Source organism: Maylandia zebra, linkage group LG5 (assembly GCF_041146795.1).
Source record: "Maylandia zebra isolate NMK-2024a linkage group LG5, Mzebra_GT3a, whole genome shotgun sequence".
NCBI classification, from domain to species: Eukaryota; Metazoa; Chordata; class Actinopteri; order Cichliformes; family Cichlidae; genus Maylandia; species Maylandia zebra.
This window is the reverse complement of record NC_135171.1, coordinates 38,665,516-38,683,889: the sequence shown is the minus strand read 5'-3', so window position 1 is coordinate 38,683,889 and position 18,374 is coordinate 38,665,516. Positions and strand designations below refer to the sequence as shown.

The window sequence follows — 18,374 nt, the reverse complement described above, 5'->3', positions numbered from 1 at the left end:
CCTGCCTAAAGCCACTGATTTGCTGCCACATAATTGGATGATTAGATTTGCGCTAACAATCAGTGGAACAGGCGTGCCTTATAAAGTGGCTGGTGATTGATGGATCACTTTGAGTGTTTTATTAGCTGTTATCCACGAAAGGCTTCTCACTGTAACTTCACATTAAAAGGATAGAAATTAGAGCCCCATCAGTCCTCTTACTTAACTATCAATCATATATTTTTCTTTCTCTTAAACAATTCTTTGAAGACACCGTCACCTTTCTGTGTGACATCCTGTTATACCGGTGGCTAAAATTATTTAGTCCTAAACGCAGATATATTAGAGTCTATGGGACACCAGAATGAAAGGTGCTTGAACCTATTTATATTATATTACATTGTTTAGTTTGTAATTTTATATCCATGTATTCACTCGTTTTAGTATTTGTGCACTTTCTAGTTTGGGTGATTTTTTTTATTGATTAGGTTTAGATTTTCAGATTTGTTTTAACTAGAAGTTAAATTTATAAACTGTAAAATCTCTTGATTTTTCTCAGCTGATTTTCTTGGTTGTTGATACCTATATGATCAAAATTGTTTGTTGATAGTTGTTAAATGAATCCATAACCACCCAAAATAATAATAATAGTAAAAATCTATATAACCACCGCTCTGCCACTTTTCTCCTCTCAGGGCCCGCCTGGTCCTTCAGGTCCTCAGGGATTGGCTGGTCAGCGCGGTATTGTTGGTCTCCCTGGACAGCGTGGCGAGAGAGGTTTCCCCGGTCTGCCTGGACCTTCTGTAAGTAATATACCCACTCACCCACTCATAAAATTCAACTTGCAAATTGTCTGTCAGTTATTTAGTTTAATAAAACGACACATTATTTAGTCTATGTCAGAATAAATCCTAAAATATGATCCTCATAATTTCCAAGAGTCAAACATTACAAATTTAAAATGTTTGTTATCTATTTTGTAGAAATGTTATGTAGACATTTAATTCACAGTAATAGAGCTGAAATAAAATTACAATATAAGCTCATGTATTAGTCATGAGACATAAGCAAAATCATTTGTGATATAAATATTTGTGATATATAATGTAATACAATTAATTTTCCATGCTTCAGATAAACTAGAGAACAAAGGTTGTTTTCTTACCCGTTGATTTTTTTTTATTGATTTTCTCCTTTTTTTGGATTTTGACATTTTGACATTAATTGATTGATCAAGAAAACAACTTAAGAAAAGAAAATCAGTGTTGAAAATAGTTGGTGATGTAATTATGTAATCGTTTTGGTGTTTTTTAAACTCTAATCCAGTAAAGTTGGAGCTCATAGATTTGAAGTGTTTTTCTTATTTGGATTTCTTCCACTTGTGTGTCTGTAGTTACTCAGATTGAGGTGTTTCCATATCTTTGCTGGAAGCAACTTAATATCTGTCAATTTAAAAACAAAAATGTAAACAAATGTAACTACAAATCTCTACTTTCCATTCTGTTTTTGTGCATTGCATTCATACCTGCAAAAGGTTTCAAAATCCTTGCACTGCAGTTAACATTTCGCACAGCCTCCCAACTTTTTCAGAAACAGGGTGGTAAAATAAATATTCAGGAAGACGCCTTAAGAGCAGAGTGCCTACTGTTTTGTCACTTAGTACGAGTGAATGTGCAAAGCCTTCAGACAGGCTCCACTGTCATTCTGCTGCCCTAATTGGGTCACAGTCAAATCGAATCTCACATGAGCTAGGGCTGCTCTCCATGTGAGTCTATCTGATGCACAAGATGACATGTGACAAGAAGCCTCCCCTTCTTGCGTCTCACACTATTAGATACGTGACATGAGCTTGTCCCCTACTTACAACATCTCAGTGGGCATGTCCTCACCATCAATTATTCATCCGTACGCATGAAAGGGATGCCAAGGAAACAGCAGTGATGCCAGGAAAGTCACCCAGGAATGTTTCAAGCAGAGAAAATGATTTTAGTAGCGGAAGTGAAGTCGAACTGTGGATTCAGTTACTTTTTTTTTTTAAACTGAGGATAATATTTATGAATGATTTATAAAATTTGATATGTACTGTAGGAATATGCACAAGCATACTATGTACAAAAATGTACCCTTTTATCCCAGTTATATATAATGACCATCTTGACAGGTTTTTAAGGTGGCCTATGAGGACCTTTATAAGCTCAGTTAATCCTCTCTGATCATTCACAAAGCTGTGATTGGTCGACAAAAAGGACAATGACTACAGACCAGAATCATACTCAAATTAAATATGACATTATTTCTATATCCACAAGACCCCAGAATTGTTTCTTGTTTTCCTAATTTTACAGCAGAAGCTAAGCTTTTAACATAAAATGACAGCATTCATCAAACATGTTATATTCTATGTAGCGGACTAATCCGACTAAATAAATAATAATAACGGTAACAACTGAATGAAGTCAGTTAAAAGTCTTTTCTCTCATTTCTCCTCAGGGTGAGCCTGGAAAGCAAGGAGCTTCTGGTGGTCCTGGAGACCGTGGACCCCCTGGACCTGTTGGACCACCTGGACTGACTGGACCTGCTGGAGAGCCTGGCAGAGAGGTCAGGGAATAGCTAGCATGCAGCATGTGTGAATTAGATTCATATCTGCAACATTAGGGCTCTCAGCTGTTTTCCTCCGACAGGTGAAGTCCGTTACTATGCACCGCCGTTGTGTCATGTTTACATTTGCATTGTGTTTACACCACATTAATATTGGAGCAGGTTTATTATGCAGCTGATCTGTATTCAGTTAAGGGGACATCTGGTTTGGTGGAAACTATTAACATTTGATTTGGTTCCATTATCTGACAGGGCACCCCTGGATCTGATGGACCTCCCGGTAGAGATGGTTCTCCTGGAAATAAGGTGAGAAGCAAGTCTGGGTCTTATCATCCAATTTTTAATACCCTTATTGATATTTTGGAAACGTTCAAATCAGTATTGCACGATAGTGGCATAAGACTGCACAACAGCAGCAGCGTGAAGCAAAGCAAAACTGCAGCCGGAAGCCTGATGAGATGCTTTTATAGATTCAGCCTCCTGTAATATACAATCACATGCAATAGTGTTTAAAACACAATCATATTCACTCAGTTTTTTCTTCGTCTGCTGCTGGACTTCTGTATTTTGAGCAGCTTTATTCTGAGTGCACAGTTTTATAAAAATGTATTTATATAGTATATGTGCATTAAATTTTTATTTTTACCATCTGGTTCTAACATCTTTTATCAAACCTTGTGCTTAAGTAGATAGCAGTAATTGAGTTATGTTACGTTACATGTAAATCCCTGACTGTTGTGCTCTCACTCTGCAGGGTGAGCGTGGTAACACTGGTCCTGCTGGTGCTCCTGGTGCTCCGGGCGCTCCTGGTGCTTCTGGCCCAGTTGGTCCCACTGGCAAACAGGGAGACAGAGGAGAGCCTGTGAGTATTACCTCCAAGACAAGCTAAATTAAAATAAGATGTTTCTAGAAAAGCTGCAGCTGAAGAGCAAAGTTTGTTTGGCCTTATGAGATTTATATAAGGTGGATTTTTCTCTGCTGGAAATTAGCATATTGTCTGATAGCGAGTGCTGAGGAGTATGTCTCAAGTGTTTTATCCCTGAGTGACCTGTGGTCTAAGAGGAAAATTAAACTCTGTGCTTGCTTTTCTCATTTACATAACATTCAGTCAGTGTACTATGTTAACAATTGTAGACTATTTTATCACAGTTTGCTTCCTAAACGCAGACATATTTGACTGGTATACAAGCATATTGTTGAACAAGGAGGTACACAGCTGGTACACAATGACAAGTACAGAGTGAAGACAAATTGCTAAATCTTGAAAATGAAACTTACTGTAATTATTAATGAAATTTCTACTAGCAGATTATTAAAAGTTAGAATAATCGTCATTGTGTTCGTATGGTCCATAATTCCTTTTGTTTCTTTTGTGTTTCAGGGTCCACAAGGACCTGCTGGATCTTCAGGACCTGCTGGTGCCCGAGGAATGCCTGTATGTTTCTTTCTGAGAGAAACAAAGCTGCATGCCAAGTCTTGAATAATTTCTGGCCTGAATAAACAAAAGAAAATTGGTTTTGCCACAAGGCTTAAATTAACTCTTGAAATTCACACACATATTACCACGCTTTGTTCTCAGGGGCCCCAAGGACCCCGTGGTGACAAAGGCGAGGCAGGAGAAGCTGGTGAAAGAGGACAGAAGGGACACCGAGGCTTCACTGGTCTGCAGGGTCTCCCCGGACCTCCAGTAAGCATCACTCTCTGCCTGTAAACATACGTCTGCCTCCTGAACTTTGTTGTACACCAGCTCAGTCATTTCAACTAATTCGTGCCTTTGCTGTAGTGCAGTTTTCTTGTCATCATGCTTCAGGTATTTACTGTATTTCTTCTACTTTAGGGTCAACCTGGAGACCAGGGTGCTACTGGACCTGCTGGACCTGCAGGACAACGTGTGAGTACAAATATTCAACTGTAATAAAAAGTGGCAGTCACTTTGAAAAACCATTAGCTTCTTTAAATGCTTCATCTTCAGACCTTAACATCTCAAACTGTCTCTGCAGGGACCACCTGGACCCGTTGGCCCTGCTGGAAAAGACGGTTCAAATGGTCTGCCTGGACCCATTGGACCCCCTGGACCCCGTGGTCGCAGTGGAGAGACCGGTCCTGCTGTGAGTGCTTTTTTGTGCTCATTCAATTCATGCTCCTCTTTTTTTTTTTTTATTTAATTTGTTCCGTCACATATTTATAATAGTTTTTTTTATTACTTTTTGCTACATTCTGCAAAAAACAGGTTTGTGTTAAATACATGAGAATACCAAAGTTGTTTTCAAGAATTGAAAAAACAAGAATGGGACAAGATTGGAAACTGTGCACGACTGTCACGACCTCATGAAATCATGAGTGCGAGATCTGAGGGGTTTAGTTGTGTGACGTGAGTTGAACATTTGCGCAAATAATTTCGTAGAACATTATTCGCTGGTTTACATCACAGTCAGTCATGACACGATCCTTCCTCTCTGTCCCTGTCGCAAAAGAAAAAACACTATTAGTCGGGGGGGGGGGGTCAAATTTAAATCAAAACCATTATATAAATTAACACGTTTTATTGATTGGTACAAAGAGTAGCAGCAAAATATTATAAAAAGCCAGAAACATAATGTCCACATGGGACAAAATTAAGTGGATATAAATGAAATAAGTTTTTTTAATGTTTGTTTTTTATTATTATACCAGATTATAGCAAATTTGTTGTCCTTATTAAAGATAATGGTCGAAGACGTAAAGTCAGTCTGTAAGGAGGGCACACTTATGGTGTAGGAGCTGCAGAAACTGTGTCTGCATTTCATAATTTCATATTGAAGCAGGAATTGTAGGTGCACTGCAAAAAGAAATGGACAAATTAAGTGGCAATTAATGGACTGAAAAACAGGAAGGAAAAATTTAGCAAAGGTCAAATTAAATGTGAGTATCAGTGGAAATGAATGACTCGCTTACTACGTGGATGCTGAAAGTGGGAGTGAAGTCTCAGACAAGTTAATAGAAATGAGATACAAGAACAGATTGTAGAGGATTTCCTGAACCCATCAGGAAGAGAGGCTTGACGGGTTTGACAGAAAAGGGCAAAATAATGCAGAAGTGCAATGATTGCAAGACTCAACAAAAAAAGAAGAAGTATATAACCCTCCCGTCTTTATTCTTTTCTCTCAGGGTCCTCCTGGAAACCCCGGACCCCCTGGTCCTCCTGGTCCCCCGGGCCCTGGCATCGATATGTCTGCCTTCGCTGGTTTGGGTCAGACTGAGAAAGGCCCCGATCCTCTCAGGTACATGAGAGCCGACCAGGCTTCTGGAAATCTCCGACAGCATGATGCTGAGGTCGACGCCACTCTCAAATCTCTCAACAACCAGATTGAGAACATCCGCAGCCCTGAGGGATCCAAGAAAAACCCTGCTCGCACCTGCAGAGACCTGAAACTGTGCCACCCTGACTGGAAGAGTGGTGAGTGACACCGAGGGGAATTGGTTAAATTTGGGGTGAGATGAGAAAGCAGACAGGAATTTTTTGCCATCTCAATTTAGTAAAGTCAAGATTTGTATTAGCCAAGGTTCTGCAGTTGGGGAGTGTTTGGATTGAGCTGATTTAGTCTGTTTTTTCAATATTAGAAAAACAAAACATTATACAATAAATTTCCAAGTATTATCAGATTTTTAATTTACCAAAGACCGAGAATGGTGCGCTCCCATGTTCCTGTCTTTTTCCATCTGCAGGAGAGTACTGGATTGATCCCAATCAAGGCTGCACCGTAGATGCTATTAAGGTCTTCTGCAACATGGAGACAGGGGAGTCCTGCGTCCACCCCAAGCCTTCCAGCATCCCTCGCAAGAACTGGTGGACCAGCAAGAGCAAGGACCGCAAACATGTCTGGTTCGGAGAAAGCATGAATGGAGGATTCCATGTAAGTTGCATCAACATTTTTAAATTCTCTGTGCCTGTGAAACGGGAAGCGGATTCACTGCTATGCACATGTTAAACTATTTTAAAAAGTCAATGATATGAAAACAGTGGAGGCAGGTCGGCAGTTCAGCATAAATATTGATCATTGGTTGACACGTCTATGGATTCTGCTGCACGATGAGCAGTGCCTTTTCCATCGTTTTCTCTTAAGTCTATACTAGTCTTACTTAAAGCAAAGTTAAAAAGCATCTTGGTCTCAAGTAGAAACCTTATAAATAAAGTTTAGCAGAAGAATAAAAAGCACATTTTGGCTGAGCGAGGACATAAAATATATATCTCATGCACATATCTTTCTTTCTACATAGCACTTTAATTCTTATTGTTTGCACTGAAGCACCGCAGCAATTTCCTAATGTTGTAAACCTCAACATCTGGCAATAAACCCATTCTGATTCTGATTCTGATTCTGATTCTGAAAATCAATGACTCCCTCTTAAAGCCCCTGTATGTAAGGTTTTTCAAATCTGAAACATCATCTCAACAACCAGGAAAAAAACACACATGCGTATAAACTGAACCATAAAAACAATTGCAACTGTTATTCTAACTTTCCCTTCCTTCAATTCCTATGCAATGCAGTTTAACTATGGCGATGACAGCCTGGCGCCCAACACTGCCGCCATTCAGATGACGTTCCTGAGACTGCTGTCCACTGAGGCTTCTCAAAACATCACCTACCACTGTAAGAACAGCGTGGCCTACATGGACGGCTCGACAGGCAACCTGAAGAAGGCCGTGCTGCTGCAGGGCTCCAATGACGTGGAGATCAGAGCCGAGGGCAACAGCCGCTTCACTTACGCTGTGTTGGAAGATGGCTGCACGGTAAGACCGGCAATATTGCTGACATCCATATACATTACACCCACACTGTCAGAGAATCGTAAAAACGTAATGAGGGATGTTAAAAGTGGCTGAGAGAACAATAAAGCTCATACAAATTTCTTGCTGTGTCCACTCACGAAACTAATCTCATTCTCTCCAGTTCTGGAGTAGTTAGAGGTTGTTTAACAGCTGTTTGCACCTGTCGTTCTCGCTCTACAGAGACACACGGGAAAATGGGGCAAGACGGTGATTGAATACAGATCACAGAAGACCTCTCGTCTGCCCATCCTGGACATTGCACCCATGGATATCGGTGGAGCAGACCAGGAGTTTGGAGTCGATGTCGGGCCGGTCTGCTTCTTGTAAAGAACGAGGGATCAAATTATCGAGAAAAAAGAAGTGGAGATTTGAAAAAGAAAATAACATGAAAGAGGAGCACACCTCAGATAAAGGAGGCGAGGAAGAGAAAAAAAGAAAAATCAAGACACTTTTTTTTTAAATGGGACTTTTTTTCTTAGTAGAAAGTGCTTTTCCAAGTTGAACTCCATAGGATATCTGCACTGAATGGCACCAGCACCTGTCATTTGTGATTCATCCAGCATTGCCTCCAGTCAGCTCGCCCCTGCCCACCCCAAACCACGGACTCCCTGTTTTCTCCAAAAATGCTACCTCCCCACCTGCACCCCTTCTCCCTCCCTGCCAACTAATCTTTTGCATATTCGCGAACAAGAAGGAGGAAGTATGAGGAGAGTACAGGAGCATACGTAGGAATTGGAGAGAGAACAATGTGTTGGTGTTATTTATTTATTGTTTAGGTTGAGATCCCTGGTGTGACAGGACTGAGTTTGTTGCTAAGTATTGAAAAGTGGCTTACACACAAATAATTTCCACCAACTCTCTCTCGTACTTCCTCCTCTTTTCTAACCATCCCATCGCTCCTGTACAATATCCACTAAAGAATGAAACAACAACAATCAAGCTGCAAAGAAAGTGCAGGTGTTCCTATTTCTACTGCCACAGTGTGTCAAAAGTTACTGTGTATTATAAATAAAGTCAATGGTGCTATTGTTGTAAAACAGTTTGTATTTTTTATCAGCCAGATACTCACATTTAGTGACCTGTATATATGTATATATATGTATATGTGTGTATACATATATATACAGTTTCTCAGAGAGAGCATGTCGCCCAGGATTTTGGATTTCAGGGTGATAAAAGTCCCGGCTTGCCCCCCCCTCTTTGCTTCGTGCCTTCGTACATAAACAAATATGGCCCCCTCGTAAATTTTTACAATCAAGTCATGTTCATTTCTTTAAAAATTGTTTTCTTTTTCTTTTCCTAACATTTGTTTTGGTATGTTAAAGCTACCTCACGCTAAAAAAGAAGATCTTGACAAGTTGAAACTGAGGCCTTTTCCACCTCAAATCTTTACATGTGTGTGACCAACATGTTGAAGATTTGAAAATTTGATCATTAAAGCCCAGTCTGCTGCCCCCCACCCACCCTGACCTTCATCCCTCTCTGCTTCCTGCCTTCAGTCTCCTCACAGCACGCGCCCTCTGCTTCACACTCACGATGTAAAGCGTGTTTGACTTTGTTGCTCCGGTCCTACAGCCAGCCAGAGGGTCCATTTGTGTGAGGATGTGTATATTTTCTATTATTAATAATAATATTATTATTAATAATAATAGCATTATTATATTATTATGATCATGACTTGTTTTTGTTACGTTTTAATTAATGTAAATTGGAAATAAAAGACAAAACCAAGTCAAAGGCTGAAGTTGCGTTTTATTTATGTTCCGTTTTGTTCTCCCCGGTGATGAAATATCTCGTCCTTAAAAGAAACGTTCAAACATAAATAAAAAAGACAACGTATCATATCTGCCCTGCTTCTATTTTATGTTTCTGTGCCAATATCTGGATTTATTTCCAGGGAAGAGCAGTGATGGATATGGTTTAATTTTGCCTTGACTGATGATGGAACAAAACGTACCTGTGATGGTTTTCCAATCGTTTCCTTCACTTTTCATGCACAGTAAAGTAGAAATGGGAAACACTGCCAACTACGATCAGCTCATACTGCGATTTGTCTCTCTGTACTTCATTTCTATTCTTCTAATTGCATTTTTCTATCTTCAGTAGAAATAAATCAAGGAGCATTTCTATAAACAAAGTAGAGCAATGTTTGTTTTATTTGTATTTTTTTTTTCTGTTTTTCCCCCAACGTCGCTTTTCATGGCTCATTTATTATTTAATGTAATACTTTCCAATATGAGTTTACCCTTGTTTGGATATTTTTGGGTGAACAAACAGACAAGAAAACAAATCACTGGGATGGAAATACATCATCAATAATAATAATAATAAAAAAAAATCTACAGGAAAAAACATTTGATTTTTGGGGTTGTTACAATCATCACTGGAGAGACCAGGAGCATTATTATAAAGATATGAAACTGAGCTCAGGCACATCAACACTAGATGTAGGATTTATGACAAACAGCTAACGTTCAAGAAATATTCAGAGTATGTACGGTTACACATACAGTTTATTCACAGGCAGTTTTGCTTTTTAAGTCACATAACGAGCGTCCACCGTTTTATTCTCGTCTTCTTCTTGCCTGCGGTTTACCAACAAGACTGGTTTCACACACAGATCGTAACAATATCAATAACTGACTCTAGTTCTGACAGCATGGGAACAGCGCAGACCTGAACCAGAATCTCTCTCTGAGGGTCCAAAGTAAACAAACCACACTCATCAATATAACACATTAAATGTTGACCTATTCCAGCGTGTGCCTCGGCTCTTCCCACTTTACCAACCCAGCTTTTAGATAAGATAATATTTTATTGTATATAATGACCACATAGACATTTGTACACTTTAATCGATCACATACGGATGATACATGAAAAAAGAAGCCATGCTAGCAGCTCTATGATACTGTATGGTCCCTCAGCACAGTGCTCTGAGCTAAATCCTACCAACATCCTCACAATGACAGTGCTAACATACTGGTATTAGTAGTTTACCATAACCATAACTTGGTTTTAGAATGGACCAACAGGTATTTGGTCCAAAGAGATTTTTTTAAGTCATAATTATTACAAATTGATCTGAAGATCTGTGTGGCTCACATACCTATAAAAACATGTTATAAACTAGCTGTTCCCATTAAACCGCTCATTGCTGACTGGGTTGCATTGTTGCCCTTGTTTCCAAAGTCTTTTTTGTGTGTGTGTTTGAATACAATGAGAGTGAAACCTAAAATTATGCCGTAAATAACAAGCTTACTTTTCCCCATTTATGATCCCACACTCCGGTATGGAGACACGTTTTAAAGAGGTTGACTAGCAAACTGAAAATAGGGCTTTTTACAGTCTCTAATGCAACAGTGAAGGATGACAAATCCAGATTTATTAAATCACATTGCACACCCTCTCCTCACAGAATGCTAACATATTACCACAGTAAATCTGAATTCAATTAAATCATGTGATACTGGGTGAAATGCGGATGTTTATCCAGGCAGGGTTTGTTCTGCATGCGTGCAAAAAGCTAGGCTGAGGATTCAGTGCACCTGCGGTACACCTACAGGAATAGCATTAATTGTAACACTACAATCTGTCGTGTTCTAATCAAAGCAATTTATTATCAAAGTGTTTTGCTTATTTTCACACTGCCTTTTAAAAGAAAATCGATTGGGATGGGGTTGTGGAAAAGAAAAAGAAATGCAGCCCCAAATAATCAGGACTCGAGGTTTTCTACCAGCTCCTCTCTGGATAAATATGTGTATTAATAATTGTTTTCTAAATTGATTTGGACTCTCTGTACACCAGGCGATACTGGGTATGTATACTAAACGGACACACAATAGTTCACCTCCAGCTCTAATGGATTCCTTAGAGAAAATTTAGATCAGAGGCTTTCCAGTGACACATAAACACTGGGTCAGTGCTGATATATTAAAAAAGGCTTAAATTATATCTGCGCAAAATCAATAATATCAAAGTAAAAACGGCCACAGCTATGCACAAAAATGCACGTGCACACGTACGCACACATATTAGACAAGCAATTATAAGATGACACACATTAGCGTTTGCACACTGTCCTTGACCTGATAAACACTCCAGCTGATTAGTGCCTTTCAGTAGTTTTATTAAGGGTCAGTTGGTCAACGACTCCTAATTAGAGCTTAATTTAAGATAAAAGAACACAGTATGAAGCATGGTGGGAGGATAAAAGAGGGGGTGCAAGAAGATGTCTTACATGTTACACTTTCACTTTGTACTTTTAGGGATTTTTAAATTTTCTCTCAGTTGAGATGGTGGGATGAGTAAGCAAGTATTTGTTTTATCCACAATTAGCAAAAAATATGATGGGAAAGGAAATATGAAGACATTTGCAGGGTGTTCGGGAGCTGCGTTTCCTCTGTGTGTGCATCTTCCACTGCTGGTTTTCACCATAACTCCACATAGAATTTCAAAGTCAAGGTTGGTAAAAATAACATTTTCTTTTAAATTTCAGCTGAGCAGGAGTTTAGAAACCAGTACTGAGAGTATCTGTCTCAGTAGGGGTCTTGCGTGGGCTGGGTAAACTCTTCAGGTACTCCAAATGTCTGCGAGCCTCGGCTTGGTTCTGCCTCACATAGTACACTACATACACAATGACCATGAAGAACCACACAAACATGGTCACCAGCATGGCTACATCAGTGGTCTTCCTCTGCAGACTGCAGAAATTCACCCCAGAGTCCAGCAGTTTAACCAGCGGTTGGCCTGCGTGCTCGCCCAGTGACCCCGGATCCTCCCACCTGCTCCCCTCACCCACCCCCCGCACAGAGCTCTCACATATTATCCCATTCACTGTCTCAGGCTCCAGGTTCAGAGTCTCCATCAGCTCCTGGAGTGTGCAGTCACAGTGCCAGGGATTGTGGTAAAGACGTGTCTTTGCACGAGTGGAACCAAACTCCTCCTTGCTGACGTGCCTCAGCTGGTTATGTGAGAGGTCCAGCAGGCGTAGCTCGGGCCCCAGATGTTGCAGGGCCCCAGAGGCAAGCGAGTCGATGCGGTTGTGGGACAGGTACAGGTCCCGCAAGCGGACCAGGTTACTGAAGGTACTCTCTGGGATGTTCCGTATGTAATTGCGCTCCAGGTGAAGGGAGACAGTTTCTGGTGGGATCCCCTCTGGGATCTCCCGCAGCCCAGCATCCGAGCACAACACCGTGGCCGTGTCCCAGGCACAGTGGCAGCTGTCCGGGCACTGTGGGAACACTTGGCCCCACAGAGCCAAGAACAGGAGTGACACACGAAGCCATGAGTGAAGATCCAGTCCTTTACGTCTTCCTCCACTGAGGCTGTTACATCTCGCCTCACACCAGCCCGTGCACATGGCCTCACCATAGCCTCCTGACACACACCAGGTCCCAGTTAGCCGCACACTGTTGCGCTGGGAGAATCTGACAGATTGAGAGAAAAGAGGTCAGTTTGGAAATGAAGACTCTCTCTCTCTCTCTCTTTACTTAATCTGCAAACACATGCAATCATAACAAATGCTCACAAGGGGAGATTATGATGTTTTGGGAGGAGGGGCAGAAAAAAGGTCAGTGGCTAAAGAGACAGACAGTGAATGAGCTTAAACGCGGCTTATTCCACGAAAGCCCTCCTGTATGGAGAGGCATGTAATACAAATGGACTCAAACATGTAAGAGGACAGTTTCTATGCTAGAAAATCACCCCTTGTCATGCATATCGAAGAAAAATGTTTGTTAATAACTCTGAAATGAAACTGGACTTTCAGTGGAACCATCAGCAAGTTTTATTGCAATGATTCCCTCACGAATCACAGTTCAAGCCGTAATGACGGTTTAAGTGATCTAATAGGGTTAAAAATCCTCTCTTGTACTTCTGCATTAAAGGGACGTAAATCATTATAAAAGATCATCTTAAACCCTCCCATTCCTCTCCTGTTGTGCTCCTCCAGAATAACAAGTTTAAGATGAGAAGGAAAGCATTACATTACACCCATCAATACATGCTCATCTCATTTATCCCTGTATTTATTTCCCCATGATGCCATATCCCCTTAATCATCTTCCAAGGGCGAGGTAGAGGAGATGTGTATTGTAGGATGTAGGTTAGAAAGGGGTTGGATCGATAAGCCCAAGCATTGCCTGCTGCACTATTAACTGCATGAACATTAATCCTGCCCGAGTCCCACAGTGTCAATAAGTGACAGGGCTGGAAAAAAAAATAACCCAGCAGCAATCTGGGTGTTAGCATCTGCTCGCTTCTCCCACAGTTTAGAGGCAAAAGTTTAAAAAAAGCAACATGAGCAAAACCAACTGGGACTCTGCTTTAAATATGTTTTTTTTCCCCTTTCTTTAAAACAAATAAATAAAACCATGTGGGTCTGTAGGTGGTGTGAGGGCAGCCTGTTCTTGTTTTGCTGACACAAGCATGGCCATATGATGTTCTTGTTCCCAGACAGAAATCACAAAACACTCCTTGAATTTGATTAAAAGACTATCCTCTTAAAATGTCAAGCACCCTCCGCTTTCTCCCCATTTTCATAATAGAATAAAAACTGTCATGTGTCTCTATTGTCCTGACAGCAGGGCTGAGGGTTTCAACCCCGACTCAAGCGGCCTAGATTTGGATGATATGCCTGAAGGTGACTGGGTGACAGCCCTCTGATGTCCATCAAGCTGCCCTCTGTGCCTTATAAACTGTGCAGAGGATTTGGCTCAGCACGCAATAGAAAATATTAACATACTAAATGCAGATGCATGCAAATCCCCAATTAGCAAAAATAATCATCTGCTGCATTAATAAGAATGGGATTGAGAAAGACCGGGGTGGGGAGGCTCCCAAAGCAAATACAGCTGTGGTTACAGCTGGTGACTGCAGTTTCCAATTATTTTTTTTCTAATATCCCTTCCTAATTTTAAAAGGCCTTTAATCCGAAATAGAAAAGATATTCTCGGAATTTCCTGCACCCAACATAGTTTTTGACAAAATGAACCTGCACCGACATAATAACGATGCCGGTGAAATTTCATGCAGACTTTAGATGACATTAATCTGCGTGAAACAGGTCAACTAGTCTACCCGAAGCAAAGGGCGTCCACAAAACAGCGCTTTCCGTTTGGTGACACTAAATGTGATTTTTCTGTATCATTTTTAAACTTTTGTGCGATAAAAATGAAGTTACTTAAATTTTATGTGCAGCTTTTTTCTCCGCTTGCCTTATTAGGCTAAAGTTAATGCATTTCTTCTTCTTTTTTCTTTTCTTTTTTTTAAAAAAAAGAGAGCGAGAGAGAGAAATTCGCGAAGGATCTGAATGTTAGGGCTCGTCTTTCCAAGTGAACATAAATAAACTCACCTGTAAAACCGTTTCTGGTGAAGTTTGGATCCACGCGGCGGGTGAGGATGTTTATTTAGACTCCGTTTGTAGTTTTTCTTCCCACAGACTGGATGAACATCATCATCCTCTTCTTCAGAGTTGACAAATTTCCCAAAAAGGCAGAAAAAGAAGACAGACAGAGAATCACCTGAGAGCGCGTGGCGGTCTGTCCCCTGCGGAAGGCTCCATCACTGACTGTCTCACTAGTGGAGGGTAGTTATAGCGATAAAGATGTGGGGCAAACTCTCTCCCTCCCTCTGTATCTGCTTGTGCGCGCGCGCGCTAGTATATGTGTGCGTGTGCGCGCGTGAGACGAAAACAAACGCGGGAGGTGTGCCCTCCACTCCTTCTGTCCCTCACTAGAGCTGGAATCAATCTCAGCTTTCTGAGAAGACGCTGGTTAACTTAATTAACCTATAGATATAATTAGATTCTTCCAACCATTTTTCCAGCAGAATCAGATTGAAACCCAGCCATGCGCACAGTTACACAGATTAGTAATTTATTTATTCATTTTAAGTAAGCAAAAAAAAAAAAAAAGAAAAAAAAAAGAGCCTAATCATTGTTTGATATAGCATGCGAAATAATAAATAGCCTATATCACCCGCAAAGCTGAGCGGGCTATTTACAAAAGCTGTCAGGCTGGAGTCCTACCTGCAGCTGTTCACAGTTAGATAAACAGGAGTCCTGACTGATAGAGCTGAAAGGAAAACAGCATTAAAGGGAAAATGCGATTCTTCTAATCACTCCTGTTTTGTCCACGCTTAGTAGTGGAGGTCAAGTAGAAAGAGACTTCATTTGTCACAGTGTGCAGACACAGAGAGTGGATCAAGCTGAAAATGAAGACTGACTTGGACACGCAGGGAAACATAAGCATGGACCTACAAAGGAGCAGCAGAACATATGGCAGCCTTGACATTTTGAATTTCCACATAAATGACATGGAAACACCATCAGACCGGGAGACAAAACAGCAGAAAACAGAATGTATGCAGAGAGCAGGCGCACTCTCGGGATGAGTGACCTGCTCCGTCTCTGATTTTCTATTGTAAGCAGCAAGAATATCTGCCCATGTACAGCAGAGCCCTCAGGGGGGAAAGGATGGGTCTGACAGCCATGATGGCACCTCGTATCCCTCCTCTGCCTCTACAGCCCGTCCCGCTCCTGCTAAATCTATGACATTCCCACTCCTGACAAATACAGAACGCTGCAAGTATAATGCCTTTTTTTGCCCCCACATTCCAGCTGAATACTTGTGAATGTTTTGCCCTTGATGGGTGATTGTTTCCATGTTTGCCAGACATGATGCGGCAGACAGGCTGAGTTTTGTGGTTTTTCCAGATAGAAAACAAGGGACAAAGGGGTGCATAATGAGAAAGCACATGGCGGCAGATAGAAAAATCTCCTACTCAAGAAAAGAAAGAAAAAAAAGTATTGCACATTGTCTATTTTTGCTCCCTGAACTGAGAGCGAATAGCATGATTTTGGGTCCGAAGTTCAATTTGCAGGAAGAAAAATAAAAGCTGTACCACATGGTGAGAAGGCTATGGAGGGTCTATTTGTTCAATATCGGATGAAGATCTTTTAAAGGATGCGCATGCCTCTGAGCAGCACGATGATGACAACACTGACAATATGAACTCCAAGGAAAACCATCACTGCAGTCAAGTGAAACAGTTTGGCATCATCTGTTTGCTCGGGTGTTGTCCTCAGAGGGGAAAACTGAGCAAACCATACAAATTTGTAAATACAAAGAGGCAGTGGAAAAGATCTGCCAGCCAGAAACAAAAATCTAGTTCTTTCTGTGCACACGGTCCGTGTTTTTGTCCTTTATCTGTGTTGTGAAAAGAAAGGGCAAAAAAATAAAACCCACAAAACTCATGTGGCTATACCTCTCCATTAGGTATAGAGAGGGAGAGGAGGGGGAGCGAGAGAAAAGAAAAAGCAGTGGAGCATTTCTTGTAACTAGCCTGTCATTCTCTCGGGATTAAATCCACTAACAACAGGTCAGGGTGGGGGCAGGTGTTCTGCTGAGGCTCTCAGTAGCCATTTTTCCACAGCGTGGCCAAGTGGGACTCGGTAGTGCTGGAGTCGTCTTAAAAATGCTTACGACCGAGGACTAACACAAAGATCTGGTTTGCTGCTGTGTTGTTAAAAACTACAACACAGACGGAAAATCATCTCTGCTGACAAAACAAAGTATTAAAAAATGTTGCTTTGTAGGGGCTTTGGGTGACAGCAAAAGACTTGCAGCCCGTTTGTTCTGTAGCAGCAAAACCAGCGCATGGGCTAAAATGCAAAGCAGAGCTTTTGAGGACACTAAACATTTAGAATATAGTCACAGAGCACCCTGTGATTTCCTGTGCACAGCAAGCAGGCAAGTGCACTTGACCATGAATAAGCCTGAAACTGTGCATGTGAGGGTAAAGTGGAGACTGGGAAGCTCAAATCAATGCATATTAGGCTACACATCAGTTCTTTCCTCCTTTCAATCTGATGCTTCTCTCAGAGAGTCTCCAATTCTGCCACTGTGATGAATGCACCTTTGCTGTGTCCTGCTCCTTTGAGTGAAGCAAGCTGTGAAAAGGGGTTATCGTCTACATCTCCCAAAACAATACAGCATCAGTTGGCAGGGATTACAACACCATGTGACTATAAAAGGCTGTGACAAATGTGTATGGATTGGATTGAGACCTTGGCTCGGGACCAGCACAATAGAGAGCAGAGTAATAACACTAAAACGTGTATCTGTGTGCTTCTGAGACAAAGGTAGCGTGCAAAAGAAGTTGCAAGAGGAAGCGCACATTTCCAAAGCCATTATATATTGTTAGTGCACTCTCAGCCAAATGGTAAACAATAATTCAGCAGCTGAAAGTTGAGAGCAGATATAGATTAGACAATACACCATGAGCTTTATTGCTATGAGCACATGCTGTCTGTGGGAGCTTGTTTTCTTGACATTAGATGGGGGAGGTCTAACGTTTGCCACAAAAAAAAGTAAAAGCAAGAGCGTGTTAGGAGAAAATTAACTGGATTTAAGAATAAATAGTCTGAATGCAACGAAAGGCAAATGAGGAGAAAGACATGAAGCCGAGCAACATTTACAGCTGTAACGTGTCCATTTTATTTTGCACCGCAGTGGCATTTGCACAATGACACCAGCGCTGATGGAAATAAAATGCATAGCAATAAAACCAGAGCAGTGCGTTATGTAGACGAAGAGCAGCGGAAGGTCAGACCCGTGGAGAATGTAATAAGAAGTAACAGGTAGCAAAAGGGGGAGGAAATCTGGTGTAATGATGAGAAAATTCAAGCCACATCTACCGACTTTATTACATTGACTGCATGACTCGTCCCAGTCCCGGTAACCCCGTCACGAGGCTTCCTGCCACGCGGAGCACGTCTTTGTGGCGTTTGGTAATTTAATTTATCCAAATTAATCAGGCCTTATTACTGACGCTTTGATCTCGGAGCCAAAGGAAGTGGCCTCTGTATCTCTTTGTAGTGCTACGGTTAATGTCAGCACGCTGGAAATGAAAGGTGCAACCGTAGTCCAGGTGTCTCTATAAATCAGCGACTGAAAGGTAAGGCCGTGGTATCTCAGGCTTT

At 41.2% G+C, this 18,374-nt stretch overlaps 2 protein-coding genes across 3 annotated transcripts in view; one reads left to right on the top strand and one right to left on the bottom strand.

Annotated features, from left to right (window-relative positions):
* The window catches only part of col2a1b (collagen, type II, alpha 1b), a 48,516-nt gene extending 39,389 nt beyond the window's left edge, over positions 1-9,127 (top strand). For both annotated transcript variants that reach the window (XM_004547726.5, XM_004547725.5), the window contains 12 exons: positions 675-782; positions 2,470-2,577; positions 2,830-2,883; positions 3,332-3,439; positions 3,959-4,012; positions 4,157-4,264; positions 4,415-4,468; positions 4,578-4,685; positions 5,725-6,013; positions 6,283-6,470; positions 7,109-7,351; positions 7,571-9,127. In XM_004547726.5, coding sequence (XP_004547783.1) covers positions 675-782; positions 2,470-2,577; positions 2,830-2,883; positions 3,332-3,439; positions 3,959-4,012; positions 4,157-4,264; positions 4,415-4,468; positions 4,578-4,685; positions 5,725-6,013; positions 6,283-6,470; positions 7,109-7,351; positions 7,571-7,717 — 1,569 coding nt within the window. In that variant the 3' untranslated portion in view covers positions 7,718-9,127. The remainder of the gene's footprint in view (positions 1-674; positions 783-2,469; positions 2,578-2,829; positions 2,884-3,331; positions 3,440-3,958; positions 4,013-4,156; positions 4,265-4,414; positions 4,469-4,577; positions 4,686-5,724; positions 6,014-6,282; positions 6,471-7,108; positions 7,352-7,570) is intronic.
* A 401-nt stretch (positions 9,128-9,528) lies between these two features.
* On the bottom strand, positions 9,529-15,269 carry LOC101482005 (leucine-rich repeat-containing protein 3). Its single transcript, XM_004547727.4, has 2 exons — positions 14,745-15,269; positions 9,529-12,819 (listed from the first exon to the last, which is right to left on the bottom strand). The coding sequence occupies exon 2, from the start codon at positions 12,750-12,752 to the stop codon at positions 11,901-11,903; it is 852 nt and encodes a 283-aa protein (XP_004547784.3). The 5' UTR covers positions 12,753-12,819; positions 14,745-15,269; the 3' UTR covers positions 9,529-11,900.
* Positions 15,270-18,374: the final 3,105 nt, after the last annotated feature.

Coding starts and splice junctions, on each gene's coding strand:
- LOC101482005 (XM_004547727.4), bottom strand. CDS start 12,752: ATGTGCACGGGCTGGTGTGAGGCGAGATGTAACAGCCTCAGTGGAGGA.